Source organism: Bombina bombina, chromosome 5 (assembly GCF_027579735.1).
Source record: "Bombina bombina isolate aBomBom1 chromosome 5, aBomBom1.pri, whole genome shotgun sequence".
Lineage (NCBI taxonomy): Eukaryota > Metazoa > Chordata > Amphibia > Anura > Bombinatoridae > Bombina > Bombina bombina.
This window is the reverse complement of record NC_069503.1, coordinates 557,089,372-557,109,183: the sequence shown is the minus strand read 5'-3', so window position 1 is coordinate 557,109,183 and position 19,812 is coordinate 557,089,372. Positions and strand designations below refer to the sequence as shown.

General features: G+C 39.2%; 1 protein-coding gene across 1 annotated transcript in view; it reads left to right on the top strand.

The window, feature by feature from the left end:
- The first annotated feature begins 5,172 nt into the window (after nt 1-5,172).
- DAP (death associated protein) overlaps nt 5,173-19,812 on the top strand; it is a 259,617-nt gene continuing 244,977 nt past the window's right edge. Inside the window, exon 1 of the mRNA XM_053714510.1 lies at nt 5,173-5,317. Within this exon, the coding sequence (XP_053570485.1) occupies nt 5,263-5,317 (55 nt within the window). The 5' untranslated portion in view covers nt 5,173-5,262. The remainder of the gene's footprint in view (nt 5,318-19,812) is intronic.

Below are 19,812 nucleotides of genomic sequence, written 5' to 3'. Positions count from 1 at the left end.
TGTCATATATGCGTTTGTAGGCAGAGTGTCTCTTATTATAAAAACCTTGGTATACTGTCCATATTCTGGATTTCTTCAGTTCAAGTTGTGACCGGCCGGTCTTTTGGTGAAGTGATTCCGTATATTCTCCCTTGCTTTCTTTCTTTGGTTTGGATCCGGGTCCTTCAGGTTTTTTTCAGATCTGATTGTTGGATTTCTCCTCGTGTCTATATAACCCTTAAGCTAGGTGATTGAGGCTGAAACGGTTACTGGGTCCTGGGACAGGAATTATACATATAGAGTCTGTCCCTGCAAAGTGGGATATGGCTCAATGTACCTGTCCTAGCCAGCCCGAATATGGAAAAAACCTCTCACTTGCTGGGTTCTGTTCTTAGATATCCTGTGACTGCCAGCAATCTCTACGCGTTTCAGCCTGGGGCCTTTATCAAGATCAATCGCCTTAGACCTGGAATATCAATGTCCGAGTAAAAACACACGGTACTAACACGTATCTAGTTAGTATACCGGAAAATTATATGTGTACCAAAAAGTGTATTTGTAACTTATTGTTAACTATTCACGCTAGGACTCTTATCTGTATAAGAATAAAATACATATATTTTTAAATCTATGCTCCTCTCTTTTACTTCATATTCATCTTTTACTTCATATTCTACAAAAATATCTATGAGATATATAAAAAATCATAGGATATAAGACTATAGTACATCTCTAAAATATAAGAATTATTTTAACTATCCCGGTTATATGATCAAGCTAAACCGGGGATCCTTCTATAATATATCAAAGCAGTTATCTCAAAATTTGAGAACCCCAAACAGGGACATCCTCACATCCAGATATAAACCTATCTGAGATTACATACACAAATTTTACCTTATAAGACTCGCAGCTGTCTAGCGCTATCCCAACCCCTTTTCTTTTCTTCTATATTACAACCCACCACCCACATACCCCTACTCTAACCCAAAACCCCCTTAAATAAACCTAACACTACCCCCCTGAAGATCTCCCTACCTTGAGTCGTCTTCACTCAGCCGAGCAGCGATGGACCAAAAGAAGACATCCGGAGCGGCAGAAGTCTTCATCCTATCCGGGCAGAAGAGGACATCCGGACCGGCAAACATCTTCAATCAAGCGGCATCTTCTATCTTCATCAATCCGACGAGGAGCGGCTCCATCTTCAAGACCACCGGCGCGGAACATCCTCTTCTACCGACGACTACCGACGAATGAAGGTTCCTTTAAGTGACGTCATCCAAGATAGGATTCTATCAGCCAATCGGAATTAAGGTAGGAAAAATCTGATTGGCTGATTGAATCAGCCAATCAGATTCAAGTTCAATCGGATTGGCTGATCCAATCAGCCAATCAGATTGAGCTCGCATTCTATTGGCTGTTCCGATCAGCCAATAGAATGCAAGCTCAATCTGATTGGCTGATTGGATCAGCCAATCGGATTGAACTTGAATCTGATTGGCTGATTGAATCAGCCAATCAGATTTTCTTACCTTAATTAGAATCCTATCAGCCAATCGGAATTCGACGGATGCCATCTTGGATGACGTCATTTAAAGGAAACTTCATTCGTCGTTCAGTCGTCGGGCCAGATGGATGTTCCGCGTCGGAGGGCTGAAAAAGAAGATTGAAGATGCCGCTTGGAAGAAAACTTTGCCCCGATGGAGGACCTCTTCTTTGCCGCTTGGATGAAGACATCGCCGGATGGAAGACTTCTTCTTTGACGCTTGGATGAAGACATCGCCGGATAGAAGACTTCTTCTTTGCCGCTTGGATGAAGACATCGCCCGGATTGGATGAAGAGTTCGGCCCGGCTGGGTAAAGACGACTCAAGGTAGGGAGATCTTCTGGGGCTTAGTGTTAGGTTTTTTTAAGGGGGGTTTGGATGGGTTTAGAGTAGGGGTATGTGGGTGGTGGGTTGTAATGTTGGGGGGTGGTATTATGTTTTTATTTACAGGCAAAAGAGCTGATTTCTTTGGGGCATGCCCCGCAAAAAGCCCTTTTAAGGACTGGTAAGGTAATAGAGCTGTTAACTTTTTTAATTTAGATTAGAGTAGGGAATTTTTTTTATTTTGGGGGGCTTTGTTATTTTATTAGGGGGATTAGAATAGGTGTAATTAGCTTAAAATTCTTGTAATCTTTTTTTATTTTTTGTAATTTAGTGTTTTTTGTTTTTTTTTGTAATTTAGTTTAGTTTATTTCATTGTATTTTAGTTTAGATATTTGTAGTTTATTTAATTTATTGATAGTGTAGGTGTATTTATAACTTAGGTTAGGATTTATTTTACAGGTAAATTGGTAATTATTTTAACTAGGTAGCTATTAAATAGTTATTAACTATTTAATAGCTATTGTACCTAGTTAAAATAAATACCAAGTTACCTGTAAAATAAATATAAACCCTAAAATAGCTACAATGTAATTATTAATTATATTGTAGCTATCTTAGGGTTTATTTTATAGGTAACTATTTAGATTTAAATAGGAATATTTTAATTAATAATATTAATATTAATTAGATTTATTTTAATAAGAATTTAGTTAGGGGTGTTAGAATTAGATAGGGTTATTATACTTAATATATATACAATATAATAACAATATTAACTATATTAACCCTAATATAATTAGGGTTAATATAGTTAATATATATAATATAATAACCATATTAACTATATTAACCCTAATATAATTAGGGTTAATATAGTTAATATATATAATATAATAACTAATTAAGTTAATATAGGTGGCGGCGGTATAGGGGGATTAGATTAGGGGTTAATGTATTTAATATAGGTGGCAGCGGTGTAGGGGGATTAGATTAGGGGGTAATACATTTATTATAGGTGGCGGCGGTGTAGGGGGATTTAGATTAGATGCAAAAGAGCTGATTACTTTGTGACAAAGCCCCGCAAAAAGCCCTTTTAAGGGCTGGTAAAAGTGCTGATTACTTTAGGGCAATGGCCCGCAAAAAGCCCTTTTAAGGGCTGGCAATAGAGCTGTTTTCTTTGGGGTAATGCCACGCAAAAAGCCCTTTTCAGGGCTATTTGTAGGGTTAGACTTAGGTTTAGTGGTATGGATAGTTTAGTATTTTAGGGGTTAATTAATTTAATATAGGTGGCGGCGGTATAGGGGGATTAGATTAGGGGTTAATTTATTTAATATAGGTGGCGACGGTGTAGGGGGATTAAATTAGGGGTTAATAATTTAATATAGCTGGCGGCGGGGTAGGGGGATTAGATTAAGGTAGGGGTAGGAGATCACATTAGGGGGTAGGTAATATAGCTGGCGGCGGGGTAGGAGCTCACATTAGGGGGTAGGTAATATAGCTGGCGGCGGGGTAGGAGCTCACATTAGGGGGTAGGTAATATAGCTGGCGGTGGGGTAGGAGCTCACATTAGGGGGTAGGTAATATAGCTGGCGGCGGGGTAGGAGCTCACATTAGGGGGTAGGTAATATAGCTGGCGGTGGGGTAGGAGCTCACATTAGGGGGTAGGTAATATAGCTGGCGGCGGGGTAGGAGCTCACATTAGGGGGTAGTTAATGTAGGTGGCGGCGGGGTCCGGGAGCGGCGGTTTAGGGGTTAATAACTTTATTAGGTGGCGGCGGGGTCCGGGAGCGGCGGTTTAGGGGTTAATACATTTTTTATTATTAGGAGAGTGAGGGGGGATAGCGGATAGAGGGTTAGACGTGTCGGGCTATGTTTGGGAGGCGTGTTAGACAGTACAGGAGATTTTATAACTTAGTCAGGTTTTGTAGGCGCCGGCAGTTTCTAAAGTGCCGTAAGTCACTGGCGACTCCAGAAATTTGTACTTACGCAGATTTCTGGACATCGCTGGTTTGTCAGACTTACGGCACTTTAGCATCTGACGGCGCCGTATATGGGATAGCTTGAGTTGCGAGCAGAAACTACGGACGGCGGGGTTCCCTCGCTTGCACCGCAAACTACGATCTATATCGGATCGCACCCCTAGTGCATTGTGTGTATGTGTGAGCATGCCTGTACCATTAAGACTGTGTGCATGTGGTGTGAGTTGTACATTTAGTGGCTGAGTACTTTGTGTATGTGCCTGTCTCTTTAAAACTGAACACCCCTTTAAAGCTATGTGTGTTTGGTGTGCTTATAAGACTGTATGCCTGTCCCTTAACTGAGCATGGTGTGAGTATTTCCATTAAGGCTGTGTGCTTTGTGTGTATGTGCACCTATACCAGAAAGACAGAGAGAGAGAGTGTGTGTGTGGTGTAAGTATTCCCTTTAAAGCAGCGTTTTTTTATATTCATTATATCTCAATTATTGAACAGGTGAAATAATAAGCTAATGGGTGAGCTGATTATTTCACCTGTGCCCTAGAATGATAAATGCTAATAAATATATGGGCTGTTAAAGGTCCTGAGGAATGGGTTATGGAAAACTGGAAACAGTGTGTGTGCTTGTACCTTTAAGGATGCATATCCCTTTAAGGCTGTGCATTGTGCCTAAAGGGACACTGAACCCACATTTTTTCTTTCGTGATTCAGATAGAGCATGAAATTTTAAGCAACTTTTTAATTTACTCCTATTACCAAATTTCCTTCATTCTCTTAGTATCTTTATTTGAAATGCAAGAATGTAAGATTAGATGCCGGCCCATTTTTTGGTGAACAACCTGGGTTGATCTTGCTGATTCGTGGATAAATTCATCATTCAAGAGAACAAAGAAAAAATGATAATAGGAGTAAATTATAAAGTTTCTTAAAATTGCATGCTCTATCTGAATCACGAAAGAAGGAAAATTGGGTTCAGTGTCCCTTTAATGTGATCTGTCCCTTTAACTGCTTGTGGTACCAGTAGTCCCTTTAAAGACTGTGTGCAGTGTGTTGGAACATTTTTAGCAGTTTGTACCTATGCAGTTAAATCGCCTGTGTAAAACTTGCAGTTACACAGGTATCAACATAATTCAGAATAATAAACATTTTGTATTTTTTTTTTCTAGCAAAAATGTATAAATCTATGCATCATACCAGAAAGCACAAATACAAAACTGGATAACTATCCTTCTGCAGCAGCCACGTTGACATTAGAGCAGAACATAATGGGGATTGGATATCATACGGAAGGAGGTCAGTGTTTTGAAGGAGGAGAAATCTAAGAGGAAACGGGGCGGGATTATAGCATTTGCTGATGTGTGAGCAGCACTCACTTGCAGTTACAGTACTGTGCTTTCATACCCCGAGAAGAAGAGCTGAATAAATTTAATAGAAGATATGTCTTCTCCTCCAAAAGAGAAGTCGGACACGAAAGCTGGCCACGCTCCTGCTGGTATTAACCTACATATAGATTGCGTATTGTTTTGTTTACTATGTAAATCGCCTGGGTGGAGGGAGACGGTAACACAGGCCTGGAAGCATTATTAAACTGTGCCATATGGTGAAATAAAAGATGGAAAGATTAGTAAGGAAGTGGATTTGCAAGCATTTTTTTTATACAGTTACAGAGCTAAAGAACTCTGTATACTCCGTATATTTAACCTCTTTTTTAAAAATAAATAAATATATAATTCAATACGAATCTTTAACCCATCACACTGTACTGCACATCTGATTTATTGCACAACATTGTAAATATATATATATATATATATATATATATATATATATATATATATATATATATATATATAAAACAAACCATAACCCCCATGTTATTTATTACTTATTTATAATTCACATTAATAATTGTACCAAATGTATAATTAAACAAAGTCTTGAGATCAAATATAAACTTATATATTTTTTTCTATATTTATTATTTTGGTTTTGAGACTGGTAACTGCTGTTTTGTCCTGTGCAAATGATAAATGCAAAATCTGAAATACAGTATATCAATCTCTTTCTTCAGTGGATCCTGCTTGTTAATTTGGAAGGATTTAAATTCAGATAAAAAGGGGTAGAGTGAAGTAAAGCACATTTTGCTTACGTGGAATAGACAATGCCCCTGTAACATATGTCCTAATATAACCAGACATTTGTATGGGCAATGTACTGCTTATAATATAAAGTCTTCAATATAAAGTCTGCAACCAGAGATATATCTAATTGTTTACAGCAGTCAAGTGATCATGTTAAAACTCTGTTCTTTATCAGCATACCTAATGCAACAAGGTGATCATGTGTATTTTCCATAATAAATTAATATTATATGTCTTGCAACTTTACTAAAATATCTGCAGTTGAGGGCAAAAGAGATTTATGGTTACAACAATTTCACATACCCCTGTATTTTGGAGAAACAAGCAACAACAAAAAACATGTTTTACAGTTTTAGATGGAATTATGAAGTTTAAAAAGAAATGAAGAAAAAATACACTTCCTACTTTAGTAAACTGTTAGGTTTTTTTTCATACTAATTAAAAAACTTTATTTTAATTTTATGCTGTACTGGCAACATTTTGCTAGCCAATGAAAAAGTTACTAGTTCTCATCCTCTGAATAAATATTTCATCAAAAACTGGTGTATATTTCTGTATGTAGCCCCACAATTTTTTATTGTTTTTTTATAGGTGTGTTAGGCAAATACATATGCCCTTTATAATCTCCCGTGAGCAGCCAGGGTAAATTTTGTCTTATGCAATAGTATATTTGTTTACCAATGGAATTGGCAGCTTATCTATATGTGAATTCTGGTACAAATCCCTAAATCTGTTTTCCAAAATCCAACCCTATTCTGTAATTGAAACTTTTTTTTTTATATTTTATTAAAGGAATATGAAACCCAAATAATTTCTTTTGTGATTCAGACATAGCATACCATTTTAAAAAAGTTTCTAATTTTCTTATATCATGAAATTTGCTTTGTTCAAATGAAATTACATTGCAAATGGATAAGATTCTTGCAAACCTGCTGTCATAGTGCTCCAGAAATAGGCAGGATCCTGAGTTTTGTCCCTGGTTTTTAACAAATGATACCAAGAGAGCAAAGAAAAATGTTAGAAGTAATTTAGAAAGTTGTTTAAAATGTTGTGTTCTAAAATTCAAATAGTCTATATTTATTTAAAACAACAAATATTACCTTTGTAATTACAGTACCATACAGTACAGTCTCTCTGATGGTACTATGTATACACAAGTGTCGTATAAGCTTTAATATGGCATGTAAATATTTCCTAAATGACATACGACATTGCTGTCCCTTCTCCAAACTGTCCCATTTTACAGATACAAATATTTCATAATCTAAACTATTCTGATATCTAAACCTTTTCTGGTCTCAAGCAGTTTGGATAAAGCATTTTCTACCTGTATATGTGTTTTTAGTCTGCAGTGATCAGTTTGTTATGCAGTTTTTAGTCTTTGAATTTTAGTTATGTCTTTTAAAACTGTTTAGTTAAAGGGACACTGAATCCAAATGTTTTCTTTTGTGATTCAGATAGAGCATACAATTTTAAGCAACTTTCTAATTTACTCCTATTATCAAATTTTCTTCATTCTCTTGGTTTCTTTATTTGAAAAGCAAGAATGTAAGTTTAGATGCCGACTCATTTTTGGTGAACAACCTGGGTTGTTCTTGCTCATTGGTGTATTAATTTAACCGACCAATAAACAAGTGCTGTCCATGGTCTGAGCCAAAAAATAGCTTTGATGCCTTCTTTTTCAAATAAAGATAACAAGAGAACGAATAAAAATTGATAATAGGAGTAAATTAGAAAGTTGCGTAAAATTGCATGCTCTTTCTGAATCACAAAAGAAAAATTTTGGGTTCAGTGTCCCTTTTAATTATAAAAATGTGCAGCTCTGAATAGGTGGCAATAAGTGTAAAAAACGTGGCACATTTTCAGTTTTTGTAAGTGTATATTAAAAAGTGGTTTGGTCACTAATAGCGAAACAGAGTTTTTATCCTATAATAAATAGCGGGAGTGTTATTACAGGTATACCTTGCTCATACCAGTGGGCTTGGGACCGGAGCCCCGCTGTAAAGTAAAAACCGCCTTAAAGTGAAACAAGGCGGTTTTAGCTATCTTTCCACTTTCTAGTGTGTTTAAAAACTTAAAAACATGTTTGAACTAACATATATTAGGGGTGCAATAGCGCTAGGTTTAGTTTAACACTAACACAGAACAGTGTTCAATAAAAACTGTACCCATAATATAGTGACAATTGCTGTAGTAAAATTTGCCAAACTACCACACTGAGACACAGAGTGCACTGTAATGCTGTAAATAGAGTGAACTGCGCATCATAACAAAATGGTGCCAATCACTTTTCTCGCAGTCTCACAAGTACAGTACTGTTTCAAATTCATTGGAAGTTGAACTTCAGTTCCACATTAGCGCTGTATTAGCAAAGCGCTGTAAAGTGAGGTATACCTGTATTTGGAGAACATGTTATAATTTTTATTCAGCTGTCATGCAAAGGTTGCCGGCTACTAACAAATTAGAGCATGACCCTTTAATGAAATGTTTATTGTAAAATTTCATAAAAATGGAAGGATGAAAACCACTCATAAGCATGAGTGATTTTCATCCTTCCATTTTTACGAAATTTTACAATTGACATTTTATTAAAGAGTCATGCTCTAAATTGTTAGAGCCACAGCGCCCTTCTGGTCCAGCGGGGAAACGGCTGCTTATCCAAAGAACAGCGTGACTAGTGCTGCTAATAGGATCAGCAGCAATTTCCGCTTGGGACCAGCAGTTCTCTTCAGCTCCAGAGTGGTACTTTAACTATGTGTTTAACCCATTTGTGTTTGGTAAACACGTAGCTTTGCAGCATTGTTAGTGATAAAATGACATCCTCTAACAAATTAGAGCATGTAATTTTAACGCTATGATGGCCCTTTTAATTAATACATATTATACTTTTTTTTTTTCCTTACCGTTTATATTCACTGTTCAAGAACATCTTTTTTTCTGATTGCTGCGAAGGCTGCAAAACAACCTGCAGGTGTCAGGTTGTCCCATAGTCTTCTGATGACAGTAAACCAATTTATTGAATAAATAAACAAAGCATCTCCTGGTCACTTAGGAGATTAAACTGCACATTTATAGACATGTACATTAAAGGGATACTGAACCAAATTTCTTTCTTTCATGATTGATATAGAACATGCAACTTTCTAATTTACTCCTATTATCAATGTTTATTCGTTCTCTTGCTACCTTTATTTGAAAAAGCAGGCATGGAAGCTTACAAGCCGGACCATTTTTGGTTCAGCACGCTGGATAGCACTTTCTGGTTGGTGACTGCATTTAACCACCAATCAGCAAGCGCTACCCAGTTGCTGAACCAAAGATGGGCTGGCTCATAAGCTTACATTCCAGCTTTTTCTATTAAAGATACCAAGAGAACAAATAAAAATAATAGGAGTAAATAAGAAAGTTGTTTAAAATTACATGCTCTATCTGAATCATGAAAGAAGTAATTTGGGTTCAGTATCCCTTTAAAGCAATATTAGTAGTACAGGTATACCTCACTTTACAGCGCTTTGTGGAGCTGAATTTCAACCTCCAAGGGTTTTGAAACAGTCCTGTAATCATCGTGTGATTGTGAGATAAGTGACTGGCATCATTTTGTTATGCACAGTTCACTCTGTTTACAGCATTACAGTGCAATCTGTGTCTCAGTGTTATAGTCTGGCAAATTTTACTACAGGAATTGTCACTATTTTACAGGTACAGTATTTATTGAATACTAATTGAATACTGTGCTAGAGTTAAACTTAACATAGCACTATTGCACCCCTAATATGTTAGTTCAAACATGTTTTTAATCACACTGGCAAGTGAAAAGAAAGCTAAAACTGCCTTGTTTGACTTTAAGGCGGTTTTCACTTTACAGCGGGGCTCCGGTCCCTAACACGCTGTATGAGCGGGGTATACCTGTCTGCATAAATATGATTAAAATAGCTATTTCACATGGTAGTCAATGTAGGGTATCCTTAGTGCTATGGGTCTGATATGTGTGGGTACAAACTTATAGTGGGTCAGTATGGCAAGGGTTCTGATGAAGGCATATAGCTCACAGACCAGTATGCTGATCTGGTGGGGGTAGGTGTCTGTAGGGTCAGTTTTTTTATCTGATGTGTGTGTCTCACAGAGGGGCTGCAAGACCGGAGATCTTACCTGGTGTTGGTTTTTGTGTGACAGAGGGGCTGCAGGTCCGCTTTTGATCTGATGTAGACATTTGTCTTACAGAGAGGCAGGTATCTGATCTTAGTTATTACTTTTACAATGGGGCTGCAGAGTCATGGATTTCAGAGTGACTGCAGGACAAGAGATCTGATCTGTTGGGGGTAGGTGTCTTAAAAGGGGACTTGTCGGGCCAGTTTTTGATTTTACATGTGTTTGCAGAGTAGCTGCAGGGCGAGAGGTGTGGTGTGATCTGGTTATGGATTTTACAGAGGGGCTGCAGAGCCAGTTTTTTTTATCTGATGTGTGTATGTGTAGCTGCATGGCCAGGGGTCTGATGTGATCTAGTATAGATTTCAGTGTTCTCCACAGTGTGATACTGTTATGGAAGTGTGATGAATTTTCTGTTTTTTTTTTTTTTTTTTTTATTGTATAAGAAAAGAATACACTTACAGCGGAAATAACCATAACGTTGTACATATAGATACTCAGACAATTCGTGTAATTTTACAGTTTTAAGGAGGTGATTAGGGGAGAATTGTCCATGGCAAGGGAACCATTGATTATAATAATAATTGGGGAATTTCCCCAAGAGTCAGGTACTGTTAGTAGGTACGGTATTGAGTAGGGGTAGTTCGTTTAAATTGGTGATGATACATACCGCCTATTGCCTAGCTTTTCAACAGTTCAATATACCATTTACTTCTCCATCTGGTATCTTTGCAGGGAAGGTGCATTCCTCACGAACATAAACAACATGAAAACCTTAACATTATAAAACATGTGCCTATATAACCAAAAAATAAATAAATAAGAAAAGATAGGAGAAAGAGAGAGGAACAAAACGAGAGGTGGGGATAAAGAAGGGGGAACGGGCGAAGAAGAAAAGAGGAAAGGGGAGGATTGATAATTTGGGAAAGATGGTCCAGGTGGAGCGGCCCCTCCCACGGCCGCAGGGTCTGTTAGGTTATCTATAGATGTAGGAGAGTCTGCCAGTAAAATTGAATGTTGTGATAAAAGTTAAGACTACCATTCTTAAGGTGTGCGTATTCTTCAATCTCTAATAGCTCTGATGTGTTATGTAACCATTCCTGCCGAGTTGGAATCTGGGCAGACTTCCACTTACGTGCAATAAGTAATTTGGCTCCATTTAAGCTATATTGGAGGAGTTTCCATTTGTTTTTGCATATTTTCTTTGGTTTGTAATTTAGAAGGGCTGTGGTTGGGGGTAGTTCAAATTGTTCTCCCATAATGGTTTTCAGGCTATGAGTAATGTCTTCCCAAAATGGTAGTAATTTCGGGCAATGCCACCAGATATGTGCCATTGTGCCCGGGGACTCACAACCTCTCCAACATGTAGCATTAGATTGAGGATATATTCGTTTAAGCCTATCTGGGGTAAGGTACCATCTAAACAGAACTTTGTGATTAAGCTCCAATATTCTAGGGGAGGAGGAGGACTTGGCAGTATTGTAACATATATTGTCCCACTGCTCTTTGGGTATAGGGATTCCTAAGTCGGTTTGCCAATGAGAGACATATGAAGATGTGGGTAAGGTAAGGGTGTCATCTAACAGTCTTTTTGTAATGGAAAGTGAGCCTCTGGGCGTTACTCCCTCCAGACAGAGTAGTTCAAATTTCGTCAATTCCCTCAACAAATCCTGTCTATGGGGTGAAGAGCCCAGCAAATGTGTAATTTGAGCATATTTTAGCCATCGTGAGAAGACTCCGCTGGCCAGATCTGTAAGCCGCGATCTCAGTTTCAGTTTTCCTCCTTCTGTCAGGTAAGTAAACGGTATAGTTGGGCCTCTATCTGGGGAGTTCGCTTCGTTCGGGATAAGTCCCTTATGGAATTCCGCGTTTATCGGAATTGGTGTCATTGGTGAGATGTATGTCGTGAGGCCTTTGGTCTTAAGTCGGATATTATCCCATGTGCTGAAGTAATGAGCATAGAGGGGGGAGGTTCTGGATAGTATAGGTCTACATGATTGTTTAATCCAGCACAGAGGCCCTATCGTGGGTGAGCGCAACAAGGAGGAGTCTATGGAGGACCAGGCTTTTGTATGTGTGACATCATGCCACTCTAGGATTTTTTGCAGTACTACTGCTTTGTAGTATTGTAGTATTAACGGTACCCCCAAACCTCCCTTACTCAAGGGTTTCGTCAAGATCCTTTTACTGATACGGGGCTTTACCTTTCCCCATATAAAGGAGTTTATCATGGATTGTAGTTTTGTCAGGTAAGTTAATGGCAGTTGGATTGGTGCAGCCTGGAGGAGATACTGGATCTGGGGCAAGGTGGTCATTTTAACTGCCTGGATCCTTCCCCACCAAGACAGGGGTTTCTCCTGCCAGGAGTCAAAATCTTTCCTGAGTTTGTATAATAGCGGTGTGTAATTAAATTTGAACAATTTATTAATAGAAGGGGCCAGATAGATTCCAAGGTATTTGATTTTATCTTGAAGTAGGGTATATGAGCATAGGGTTTTGAGATTCTCAAAGTTTTCTTTTGGTAGATTAATATTAAGGATTTCAGATTTTCTAGCATTGATAGAGAAGTTAGAATGGGCACTAAATCTCTCAAATTCTGTCAATAAGTGTGGCAAAGAGTTATGTGGGTGTGTCAGGAATGTGAGAACGTCGTCAGCGTACAGGGTGAGTTTATACGAGTTGGGACCTAGCTGTGGGCCAGTGATAAGTGCGTTGTTCCTTATGTGTGCTGCTAATATCTCAATTGATACGGCAAACAGCAGAGGAGACAGGGGGCACCCCTGTCTCGTGCCATTTCGAATTCTAAAGCTGTCAGAGAGTGTGTTATTTGCCCTGACCCTTTTTCAGCATCTGTTGAAATCAGGATAGTAGGTGTTTTTGACCGGCCGGACTGCTCAATTAGGTGTAAGACCCTTGTGGTGTTATCCCTTGCTTCTCTTTTTGGGATAAAGCCAGATTGGTCGGTGTGAATAACCTGTGGCAAAATTTTGTTCAGTCTGGTCGCTAAAATTTTTGAGTAAAGCTTTATATCTGTATTAAGTAGAGATATTGGTCTATAATTGCCCACCTGAGTAGTGTCTTTGTCTGGTTTAGGGATAACTGATATGTATGCCTCTAATGAGCACTCTGACCATGTTATACCCTTGTCTATGGACTGAAATAGGGTTGTTAGATGGGGGATGAGCAAATTTTTAAATTGTTTATAATAGGCGTTTGAAAACCCGTCTGGGTCTGGGCCTGGGCTTTTGTGTAAAGGGAGGGAGTTTATGGCTTTTGCTACTTCTTGAGGTGAGATGGGGCTGTCTAAAAGTTCTGATAATTCTTTAGAGATGCTAGGGAGAGAGGCGTCTGTTATATACTGTTCAGTAGCTGCGGGTGTTGCAGATGCTGGGGGGGCTTGGAGATTATAGAGACTGCTATAGAAGTTTTTAAACTCCTCAGCTATTGAGGGGCTGCTTACTAAGCTATTCCCCCCGCCATTCACTATCTTGTGGATATGAGTATTTAGCCTACGTTCCTTAAGTGCTCTGGCTAGGGAGGGTCCAATTTTGTTAGACCTAGCAAGGGATGTCTTTTTGAGGTATATCGCCTTAGTCTGGGCTTCCCTGTACAGTAGCCTATTTAAGTCGTTTCTGTGTTGTCTCAGGAGGTTAGATAGGGAGAGATCAGTGGGTGTTTCTTGGTGTTGTTTCTCTAGGGTGCGTATGGAATGCAGGAGAGTCGAGAATTGCGTTCTAAAATGTTTCGCCTGTAAAGCTTTATGTTTGATAAATTCTCTGCGCAGAACCGATTTATGTGCTTCCCAAAGTGAGTGGGGGGCAATATCAGCTGTGTTGTTAATCCTGAAATACTCCTCAATAGTGTCTGCTATGTGTTTGGAGAGTATTTTATTTTTTAGCAATGCCTCATCTAGTTTCCAAACAAAGGGGGATAGGGGAGTTTCTGACCACTCAAGGTTTATAGATACCATAGCGTGATCCGACCAACTAGTTGGGATGATTTCTGCGTTCTGAATATGGCTATATATCGATTGATCAGCTAGAACGTAATCTATTCGTGAGTAGTTTCTATGGGGGTTTGAATAAAAGGTATAGGTGCGTTGGGAGGGATGTTTCAACCTCCCATGTGTCTAATAATGTCAGATTTTGAATAAGGGACACTGTGTCAGCAAGTGTTTTAGAGGGAACGCTGCTACGTCCTGTCGAACAGTCTAAGGCAGGATCTAATGCTAAGTTAAAGTCCCCTGCAAGGATAAGGGGTCCCTTCAAATGAGACAATATATGACGTTTGATTGATTTCAAAAATTTGGTCTGTTTTGTGTTAGGGACATAAATGTTGGTCAGTGTTAGCGGTCTATTGAATAGTAGGCCAGTCACTATTATCCATCTACCTCCTGGGTCAGATATAGAATCTAGCAGTTGGAATGGTAAACGTCTGTGGAACAGAATCCCTACTCCTCCTATTTTCCTAGTGTTATGGGAGAAGTATCCCACCGGGTAGTCTTTGTTAGAGAACAGGGGGGGGGGGGAGTCTTTAGGAAAGTGGGTCTCCTGCACGAAAACTATGTCTGCTTTTATCTTTTTGAACCATGCTAAGGCTACGGAACGTTTAGTAGGAGAGTTTAGCCCTTTAACGTTCTGTGTAACTATTGAGACTAATGGCGGTGTCATGATATACTGGTTATCCAATGGACTATGTTGTATGGCTCAAGTGTATGTAGGTGGATATTAGCATGTTTACTGGGGAAAATAAGGAAGTTCTTACCTGAAACCACAGCTCCTCATAGAGTGTACCGCCCCATCCAGACCAAAGAGAGGGGAGAAGTGTAGAGAAGAGAGGGAAGAAACAAAGGACAGATAAAAATCTAAAAAAATAAAACACAGTGATTAATAATCCAATTACGAACAGAGCATCAATATTAAAACACAAAAAATTATACAAACAGTGCATGAGTAATCGCACAGGAGTACTCATAGGTAGAGTAGGGGGGAAAAAGTGGCTGCTACTACGTTTGGTAGCAGGCCGGTTTACTGTTGAAATTATTTTATAGGAACTTGACTTCTAGTGGGTCTCCTAGAAAAAATGGGTAGTAAGTGTAACTAGCCATATGGGAGGTTGATCTTACTTTTGACAGTTAGGATAGTCAACAAACCTCCTTAACCATATGTAAAACTAAGTAGGGGGACAATAAAACTGGGATTATAATGTTACTACTGTTTCTCTAGTTGGCTAGGGACCAGGTGTTTATTCTAGGCATGTGCAATAGGTCTAATAAGAAGCAAGAAACAAAACTCAACATTCAATACGTTAGGTTTAAGGTCTTTCAAGTGAGTCCGTCCAGGTTTGAGGATGGATCTTTGGTCTGTGTTCTGTTCCGTTTGTGGCGTGAGACCTGAGTCCATTCTTGCCGTCGTGATCGCTGATCTTTAGGTGGGAGAGGCATGTCAGACGTGGAGGGTAGAGAAGGGGGCTGAATGCCCAGTTGAGCGCAGAATGACTCTAGGTCTTCAGGGTTTCTGTAGATTGCCGAAATATTGTCCTTTACTACTCTGAGGCAAAAAGAGAAGCCCCAGCGGTATGGTATTTTTAGTTCTCTCAGAAGCAGCGTCAGGGGTCTAGCTTCCCTTCTCTTTGTTAAAGTCATTTGGCTTAGGTCTGCAAAGAATTGTAAAGCATGGCCCTCAAATGTGATAGGTGCTTGTTGCCTTGCAGCAGATAGGATATCTTCTTTGTCTTTAAAATTTGTAAATTTCAATATAATGTCCCGTGGAGGTGCAGGGTCTTTGGGCAGGGGTCTTAAGGCACGATGGAAACGGTCCAGCATATATTCTTTACCCTTGCCTTCCTGATTTGTGTTTCCCATGAGCTCATTAAACAGTTTTTGGAGAAAGGGTAACAGGTCTACAGCTTTAATAGATTCAGGGACTCCCCGTATCCTGATGTTGTGGCGCCTGCCTCTATTATCCAGGTCCTCAACCTGATCTTGTAGTTGCTGAATAATGTTGGAGTTGCAGGTAGAGTGCTGGATTTGCTGGTCAAGTAGCCTGTCTGTGCTTTCTAGGCTTTCTTCCAGGTTTGCAATTCTATTGCCTATTTCACTAATTTCCTTTTTTACCTCAGAGAGGCTTGATTTGATCATTGAGCTCACTTGTGATATGAATTTGGAGAAATCTTCTTTAGAGGGAAGAGATAGTATGTCTGCTTTAGTAAGTACATTGTCTTCTTCCGATGTTATGTCAGTCTCTGCTTGTGCAGGGGGAGATTTGGAAGGAGAAGGGGGAGAATGTACAGTGGGATTATCCATGGCCTTGAAGAAAGAGTGAACTTTAGGTGTAACTGCCCCAGCTCCCTTTAGTGATTTTTCAGCTCTGGGCCCTTTCCTAGTAGCCATGGAAGTGCAGTGTCAAACAAGATGTAAGTGTGATTTTCAGGGTCAGGCAGCTGTTGGGCTGTGGGCTAAGTTGCTACCCACTGTGAGGGGACAGGTCACTCTTGATAGTTATGAAGAGGATTATAAGAAGAAGTGCCTCTGCAAATAGTTTCTGTGTTGAACCCACGTGGCCTGAGTATGGCGGAGTTAATTGCCCAGTATCGTGTTTCAGATGGGGTATTTACTATGCTTTAGGCTGTGCCCGTATGTTGTATTTAACAGACTTATCTGTGTGTAATTTTCAATCAGGCGTGAGCGGGTTTCACCCTTGCAGTGGTGTTATGTGTTGGGCCTTGCGTAGGGATTCTGGTGGTTTTACTCACTGCAGTGAACGGAGCCGTTGGGATTTTGTTATCCTATAGATCCTCGGTGGCTTCTCGCAGTCTCCTGTGTTCCGATGAGGTAAGAGGACAGCAATTCAGCCGAACAAGCCTGCGGCTAGAAGAAATAGTGGCCACCAGCAGTTTGTTTCAGACCGCGTGGTCAGCTGCGCTGCGTGAAGAGTGCTGGTCTACCTCGGTGATAGCTGTCGGTTGAGGCTCCAATTATACAATCAGGGGTATTAGCACATGTTCCGTGACTAGTAGTCACATTAATAGATACGTTCCTAAGCCTTTAAACTAATTGATATAACCGGCCTCACACCGGAGCTCTTTCAGCTTGCGTCCATTTCTGAAGCAAGCTAGCTCCGCCCCCATTTTCTGTTATTTTTTAAATGTTACTTAAAGGAATAGTCTAGTTAAAATTAAACTTTCATGATTAAGATAGAACATGCAATTTTAAGCCACTTTCTAATTTACTTTATCAATTTTTCTTAGTTCTCTTGGTATCTTTATTTAAATGTAAACTTAGGAGCCGGCCCAATTTTGGTTCAGCACCCTGTGGAGCGATTGCTGATTGGTGGCTACATTTAGACACCAATCAGCAAGTGTAGTGCGCAAGGACACTCTAGGACCCCAATAAAGATAGATGGTATGAATGAGGAGCTTAATTGATGAAGACTGTTACCCTTGGACTAATGATAGGAGTTAACTGAGAATAATTCAGCGGGTAAGAGCCGCTCTGTATAGGGGGTAGGTAGAGTTGTTAGAGGGATTAGTTAATATTATGAGACGAATGTGAAGAAGGAGGCTTTATGCGAGAGTATATGTCTAGTAGTGGTGGGATGAAGGCATCTAGAAGAGGGCCATAAGAGGGATTCATGAAAAATAATTGTGGATGCAAAAGGCACTATAGGCGATGAGTAGATGAGCTAGGATGGGTGGGTACTGAATAGAAACAAAGAGGTTGGGACTATGTTGAGTTTTGGGGTAAGATCTTGTAATGGGAGTGGGGAGAGGGTACTGAAAAGCTCCCTGTCACAGTGGGACCATATAAAGGACAGGAGTAGGGGATAAGGTGTAGCTGCCAGGGAGTTATGAGGTAAAGAGAAATAGACCTACTGGTAAGTTAAGACCAGATTAGATAAAGAAACCCGATAAGAAGAACACATATACTGTTAGACCTAAAAAAACAAGGAACACTTTAGTATTCCATAATAAAACTAAGCAGTTAGGGTATATTCTTAGGTCCCCTGAGAAATAGCTTAGGTGAGTCAGAGACATTTTAAACTAAGATTACCAAAATAACATTCTAGAATTTGAGTGAAGAATAGCAATGAAACAAGAACGCCTTTCTGAACATGCTGACACCAGTGCCCAAATTCACAGAGATCAGACAAGGGAAGCTGGGTATGGATAGCTGGAAGCTTTCTTGTCACTTAGGTCTTTCAACGGAAAAGGGACTGCTAGGATGGGTTCACTAAAAAATTGTGTGTCTAAATAAAGGAAGGCATTTGTGTAGCTATTGTTAATGTGAGGAAGCAGAATAATAAAGGTTTTGTCGACCAGCATTGTTATGTATGGGGAAGGTTATTATCAAATTAGTTTTGGGGAATATCAGTAAAGGAGGGGTTACCCTTATGTGAGATGTGGGGGTCAGATTGGGGTACATAAAATGATAGCATGCCTTCATAAACAGAAGTAGCTTGTCTCAATAGCAATGATAATAGTGGGAATAGTGTTTTCCTCTGGGTTATCCCCAGGAGAGTTATCGTGTCCTATATAACATTTTTGACAAGTTGCTAACCTAGAAAATTAGGGAGGTGGGAGGTGAAAGCTAATATTGATCATTAAAGATGGTTGTGTTTTATGAGGCATTTAGAAATACATACAGTTCAATGGAGTACTCAGTCAAAATCTCTGAGTTCTTACTAACATGAACACCCCGTAATCAGCCGATGTATCTCTTAGAGCTGTGTTACTTTAACAAATAAAGATCATACTTGATATATTTTTGTGTATCTTTTATAAATTACATTGCATTTTGTATCATGTCTATTGTAAAATAAAACTGACAGCTTCAGAAAGTGGTAGGGACAGGGGAGTTCCCAGGGTTTGTCTGAAGCTCTCACAATCCTTATGAAATGCTGTAACATTTTATATAAGCTGGTCTCAGTGTACTATCTAGTCAGCTGTATCCAGGTGAAGTTTGCTAAAATTCACAATACACTTATTTAATTGAAAACAGAAAAGTAATATATACTAAACTAGAGAAATTCTAGTGAAAACATTTTGTTTACTACTGAGCCTTTATATCAGTCCAAGGTGTTCTCCTGTTAACTTCTCTCTCCCCTGTGAAACTCTGTAGAGTCTTATTACTTTTCTATGGATGGCATATCTCATCTTTCTGGGGCTTGCAAATTCTGCGCCTTTTCTTATACAGTTCAGTGAGTTCAGCACCATGGGAAGTCTGCACTAATATCTCCAAACTAAAGAATGATACACATAAATATACAGAGTATGATTCTAATTTGTTAAAGTTACACAAAAGTGTCAAAGCATAATCAGAATTTGTAAAATCACAATCCTAAATACAGTACGGTTTACAAAATAGAAAGTCCAAAGTTAATAAAACTTAATCTGAAGTGTAAAGTAATATAAAATGGAAAGCAGAACTCTCGTCAGGTAGAGCTATATTGCACTGGTCTTGTTTCTCCTTCACATAGAGAAATGCAGGGAACGTCAATTAGAGAAATATAGCAAAATCTGCCTTTTTAGAATTTCACTAATGATCTCGCAGTGCTGGAGGATCATTTTATATCATCTTGTCTGAGCGGAGAGGTTTAGATCATCAGGCCCATAGAGAGGCTGCAGGGCCAGCAGAAGTGGCTACGAGTTTTTCACATTTGAGATGGAGGGCTAAGTGTCTGGTTGATAGGGTTAGGGACTG